Source organism: Marmota marmota, unplaced genomic scaffold (assembly GCF_001458135.2).
Source record: "Marmota marmota marmota unplaced genomic scaffold, marMar, whole genome shotgun sequence".
NCBI lineage: Eukaryota > Metazoa > Chordata > Mammalia > Rodentia > Sciuridae > Marmota > Marmota marmota.
This window is the reverse complement of record NW_026000005.1, coordinates 53,636,991-53,642,990: the sequence shown is the minus strand read 5'-3', so window position 1 is coordinate 53,642,990 and position 6,000 is coordinate 53,636,991. Positions and strand designations below refer to the sequence as shown.

Below are 6,000 nucleotides of genomic sequence, written 5' to 3'. Positions count from 1 at the left end.
CCCCTCCTACCATCCTGCAGCCTGCCGCAGCGCCCACTGCTCGGCTGCCCAGGGGCTGGGTGTGGAGGGTGCCGTGCCCGCTTTCCCACGGCCTCGCACCCAGAATATGAGCGTGCACCATTCATTTAAACTGGCCTCTTGGGTTAATTCCCAGTATTTCAGGATGACAAACAAGGCCAGAATGAAAATTATAAAATGGATTTCACACTTGTGCCCAAGGAAGACTGCTTCTCTCAGCTCCACACAGCAGGGAGCAGGGTTCCGTCTGCCAAGCTCTGACAGGGGAAGGCTATCCTTGGTGGAGTTCTGCCCGTCTGTGTCTGCCATCCCGGTGCCAGCTCCACTTGTTCTGAGTGAGCTAGTACCTCTCTACCAGAGGGGCTCTCCCCAGCTGCCCACTGCTGGGCCGAGTGCAACAGGCTCTCGGGGAGCAGGCTTGAGGCCTTCCTGGCAGGGCCTGGTTCAGTGATGCAGCTCAAGGGCTTCCAGAGTGGCTGGACGTCTGTGTGGTCGCGAAGGGTCTCCCTGGACTGCTTCTCAGGGAAAAGAGACCAACCAGCAATGCCACAGAGGAAGGACCAGAAACACCCCTGGTGAGCACAGACGGCCCAGGCACCTGATGGCGCCCCATGCTGAAGGGCAGGACGACATCCCAAGGGTCCAGCTGGTACGGCACCCCCGAGTCTAGCGGGGAACAGAGGGAGTACGTCGTTACAAAGAAGAAAAACATGCTCCCCAATGCTGCTGAGGCCAGACGTCACGCCTGGTCCCAGCTGGACCCTGTCCTGGAGGGAGCAGAGCATAGACCTACTGTGCTTGTTGACCAACTGGGAAACAATGGTGTCCTGGAGAACAGAGGTGCACCAATGGTGTCAGTGACGGCTGCACATGGCACCTGGGGCAAAGGGCGGCACGTGCTGAAGGGGCGTCTGACTCTCAGACGCCTCAGAAAACACTGCGTGCCAGGCGTGGTGGCCACCTGTCACAATCTGGGAGGTTGAGGCAGGAGGACTGCAGTTCGAGATCAGCCTGGGCAACTTAGTGAGGCCTGTTTCAAGACATAAAAGACTGCAAGTGCAGCTCAGTGGTGGGGCAAGGAACACGACAGAACGAGGCCACGGAGCCACGATGTGGGAGGGCGCGGGGTGGGGTGCAGGCAGGGAGCCCAGCAACCAGCAAGAAGGCCCAGTGCTGGGCTGGGGATATGGTTCTAGCGGTAGCGCGCTCGCCTGGCAGGCGTGCGGCCCGGGTTCGATCCTCAGCACCACATACCAACAAAGATGTTGTGTCCGCTGAAAACTAAAAAATAAATATTAAAAAAAAATCTCTCTCTCTTTAAAAAAAAAAAAAAAAGCCCCAGCGCAAGCGCCCGAGGACAGCCAGATGGAGCCCACAGGGCTCTATGCACCTGTCTGCAGGCTGGAGGCACTCAGGGCCGTCTCAGCAGGGCTTCTTTAGTGGCTGTCAGTGCAAGCCCAGCACCAACTGCTCAGCTCCTTCCAGGCTCCTGGACTCTCTGGTCCACAGCACTCCAGGGGGCTGAAACCCGGGGGGCCCGTTGTGTCCCCACTGTGGGCCTCCCTGAGTACTTTCAGAGAGGTGCTTCCCTCTCGCAGCACCAGCACCGGCTCCTGTTTCCCACCTGGGCTGCGGGTGCTCTGCACACAGATGACCGGTTCCCAGCCACGGCATCCCGGCAGAGCTGCCCAAGTGTCCAACTGTGAGTCCCCCTCCCCACAAAGAGCCAGAGCTGTGGTTGGGTGGGGCTCTCAGGGGTGAGCTTTGGTTCAGCATTAGGATAAACAGGAGCAGGGAAGGGAGTGGGCGACCCTGGGAGGAGGCCCCTCAGGCACACACAGAGATCCACCTACAACACAGCAAACACCCCCAGTCGCTCAGCCCCCGCCCCTCCTGTGCCCGCCACCCACCTGGAACACCAGGACACCCATGTGCGACACTGCCAGGTTAATCTTGGTCCCCTCCCTGTCGGAAGCTGTGTGGAATCTGATACCATACATCTCCAGCTTGCGAGCAATCTCCAGCACCTGGAAATCCGACTCAGCAGGCGTCTGGCCCCTGTAAGGAAGGACACTGGATGGCATCACTGAGACCCTGGGTTTCTGCAACAGCCACACATATGAAAGAAGCCGCCCAGTAAAGAGAGAACAAGAAGGCCAACCAGCAAGGAGGTCCTGCAGCTCCTGCCTCTGTGCCCACCCCACGGGCGATGTGCAGGCAGAGCACTGAGCTCCCCACCAAGCCTCTCCCTAGTAGCAGAGTGCTCCTCAGGTTCACTGACTGCTGCAGGAGGGACAAGGTCACATGCAGCCATCAAAATTAAGTCAGAGAAGAGGTCACTGATGACACCACTGACTCATTAAGGCCAATTTCATGTTTAAGAAGGTATTTTCATAATGTACACTTCTAAGCGCTACAATACACTTCTATAAAGACCAAGTAACAAAGTTGAATAAAAATATCATTCTCGGGCTGTGGCTGTGGCTCAGTGGTAGAGTACCTGCCTTGCATGTGTGTGGCACTGAGTTCAATCCTTAGCACTACATGAAAAAAAGTAAATATATTGTGTCCATCTACAACTACAAAAAAAGTATTTAAAAATCATTCTCTAAACAATTGGCTTTATTCATATAGTCTTCCAAAATGTCATCTTTGCCCAATCCAAGGTGCAGGTGATGTCACCAAGGAACACTGAACATGGTCCTCGGGGAAGCAAGTGGCCTCCAGGAGAGCAACGTTCACATGCATCTTGGCTGGGGCCAAGGAAGACACAACTATTGGCAAGCCACGAGAGCCCATGCCCACATGTGGGAGCTCCCGGGACCCCACAGCCCGTGCCCACATGTGGGAACTTACCTAACAACTCTTCCTTTTTGTGTCAAATACCTGAGTTTTTGAATCTTCAAGGAACAAAGTGACTATGTGGATTCTCTGTCATTGTGACTTCTGTTCCAGGACTATGCTGTGGACACTGACCACTGCCTTACATGTTCATAAACCCCAATCACCACGAAGAGGACCCAGCACAAAGTATACTGCATTTTAACAGGTACCAATTGGAAATACTAATTATTTGCAAAGCCACCAGGGAACATTTCCTACCCCTCTTCCTTTTGTTGTGGAACTAGGGACTGAACCCAGGGGCATTCTACCACTGAGCTACACTCCCGGCTCTTTTGAGACAGGACCTCGCTAAGTTGCCCACACTGGTCTTGAACTCGCAATCCTCCTGCCTCAGCCTTCAGAGCTGTTGGGATCAGAGGCGTGTGCCACCATTCAATGCATAGGTGGACAACCACTCCACCTATGGTTGAGGAGTCAGGGGTTTCCTAACTATGTTTCACTACTCAGTTCTGTACTTCTCACAGGAACCGGATCCACAGCCAACTGCAAAACCTCCTCCCGCAGTTTCTAAGATCCAAAAGAAATGTGGTGACATCAAGAAAAACACATCTGGATATCTTGTCCAAGGCTTATAAAGGATTTCCAGTGGGTTGTGGAAGAGCCATTAGAATTCTGAGACAAAGTAAGAAACTTACTTCGATTAAAATAAAGGTATACTATTTTTTAAAAAATATATATATTTTTTAGTTGTAGTTGGACACAATACCTTTGTTTTTATGTGGTGCTGAGGATTGAACCCAGGGCCTCGCGCTTGCTAGGTGAGCATGCTACCACTGAGCCACAATGCCAGCCCAAAGGTACATTATTAAAAAATTTTTTTTTGTTATAGATGGACATAATGCCTTTATTTTATTTATTTTATGTGGTGCCGAGGATCAAACCAGTGCCTCACACATGCTAGGCAAGTGCTTCACCACTTGCCTACAAAGCCCCCCAAAGGTACACTACTGTCTTTAAAACTTCAGCTGGGCTGGGGCTGTGGGTCAGTGGTAGAGTGCTTGCCTAGCACGTGTGAGGTGCTGGGTTCAATCCTCTGCAACACATAAAAATAAGTAAAGGTATTGGAAGAAAAAGAATTGAGCAAACAATGTTATAATCTGAGGTGTCCCCTGAAAGCTCATGTGTGGCACAATGCAGGAATGTTTGGAATTTAAGTGATTGTGAGAGGTGTGACCTAAGCAGTGGGTCAGTCCACTGATATGCATTAACTGGGTGGTACCTGTGCAGCAGGGAAAGGAGTCACTAGGGGACGTGCCTTTGGGTTTCTCTTTTCCTCCTAGTTGTCATGTCTTGAGTTGTTTCCTCCTCCACACCTTCCAATAATGATGTTCTGCCTCACCTCGAGCCAGAGCTATGGCGTTGGCTGACCATGGCCCGAGCACCTGAAACCATGAGCTAAGTACACTTTTCCTCCTCTAAGTTGCTGCTGGGTTTTGGTCACAGTGATGTAAAGCAGACTCCAACAGAAACTGGGACCAGGAGTGGCACATACTGGAAACTGGATCAGAGCCATTCCTTTTATGTTTTAGCTAAGAACTTGTTCACATTTTGTCCATGCCCTGAGATTTTCTGTGAGACTGAATTTAAAGTTGATGAAGTAATTAATCTGCAGAGGAAGTTTCAAGGCAGCACAGGTAGGTGGCATGGACACTGCTGGCAGCTTTTAGCCAGGTTTACTGTGATAAGCAGAGCAGAGCAGGAAGATCTGAAAAACTCACAGTCAAGCTAGAAAACTGGGGCTAAGAAGGCGTGGTCAAGAGATCACAGCACTGAAGATTCGCTACGACCTTTACCAAGAAACAAGAGGAAAGGTGACGTAGGGCATCTCAGGAACTGGCAAGAGAATGCCCACTTCAGGCCCGAGGTTGTAAAAGCCATTCCTCTGACAAGAGACCCTGGGGCACCCTGCTTACACGAGGGGCCTGGAGATCATTGCACTGTGCTCAGCCACCCAGGCACTCAGGTTACTGCAGCCTGTCTCAGAAGGCGTGGCTACTGCCAGGTGGCAGACCCTGGCATCAGTCATGTGCTGGTTCTGCAGAACTGCAGGCCACTGGAGTTAGTCATGGAGGCCAGGGAGAGTGCAGCAGGGTGGGAGTCCCTGAAGGCCACCTCAGAGAGGCAACGCATGAAGATGTGGGAAGGAGGCTGAAGCTCAGCGGAGACCCCCAAGGGAAGAGACGCTGGCACCATGGGACGTCTGCTGAGGACAGCATCAGGAATTGTGCAGAGATGAGTGGAGAGAGAGAGGCTATGTGGCTGCGACCAGTGAGGTCCCAGGGAGCTACAGGACCTGTTGCCCGGCTGGAATCTGGTCCTGCTTTGGTCCCATCCCTTCTTTCTACGCTTCCGTTTCTCCTTTGCAGAATGAGAGTGTTCACTCTTTGCCAGTTTATACTGGAAATATGTGACTTGCTTTTGACCTTTACAGAGGAGAAAACCTAGAGTTTGTCAGATGAGACTTTGGACTTGGACTCTTGGTGATGCTGGAACTGTCAGGACTATGGGGACTCTGGGAAATGGTCTAAATGTTTTACACTGTGAGATGGGCATGACTTCTGGGGGGGCAAGGCGGAATGTTATTGTTTAAATATGAGGTACCCCCCCAAAATCTCACGTGTGAGACAATGCAAGAATTTTCAGAGGTGAAATGATTAGATTATGAGAGGAGTAATCTAATCAGTGGATCAATCCACTGATATGGATCAACAGAGCAGTAACTACAGGCAGGTAGGGGTAGCTGGAGGAAGCAGGTGATTGGGGCTGTGCCTTTGGGGGCTTATCCTTTGTCCCTATGAGCAGAACTCTCACTCTCTCCTCTGTTGTCCCGACACAAGCTGCGTCGCTCTGCCATGACGTTCTTCTGCCTCTCAAGGGCCCAGAAGTATGCAGTTGGCTGATCATGGACTAAACTTCTGAGACTGAGCGCCAAAATGAACTTTTCCTCCTCTCTATTGCTCCTCTCAGGTCTCTTTGCCTCAGTCACACCAAGCTGACTAAAACAAAGAGTGACTTAAAAAAACAAAGGATGTGCAACGTACCTGTCATGGCTGCGGCAGACAAAGTGAGCACCCCAGA

The 6,000-nt window shown here is 51.6% G+C and overlaps 1 protein-coding gene across 1 annotated transcript in view; it reads right to left on the bottom strand.

The window, feature by feature from the left end:
- Positions 1–6,000, bottom strand: part of Farp2 (FERM, ARH/RhoGEF and pleckstrin domain protein 2) — an 81,401-nt gene that overhangs the window by 37,823 nt on the left and 37,578 nt on the right. Inside the window, exon 7 of the mRNA XM_015481688.2 lies at positions 1,929–2,076. Within this exon, the coding sequence (XP_015337174.2) occupies positions 1,929–2,076 (148 nt within the window). The remainder of the gene's footprint in view (positions 1–1,928; positions 2,077–6,000) is intronic.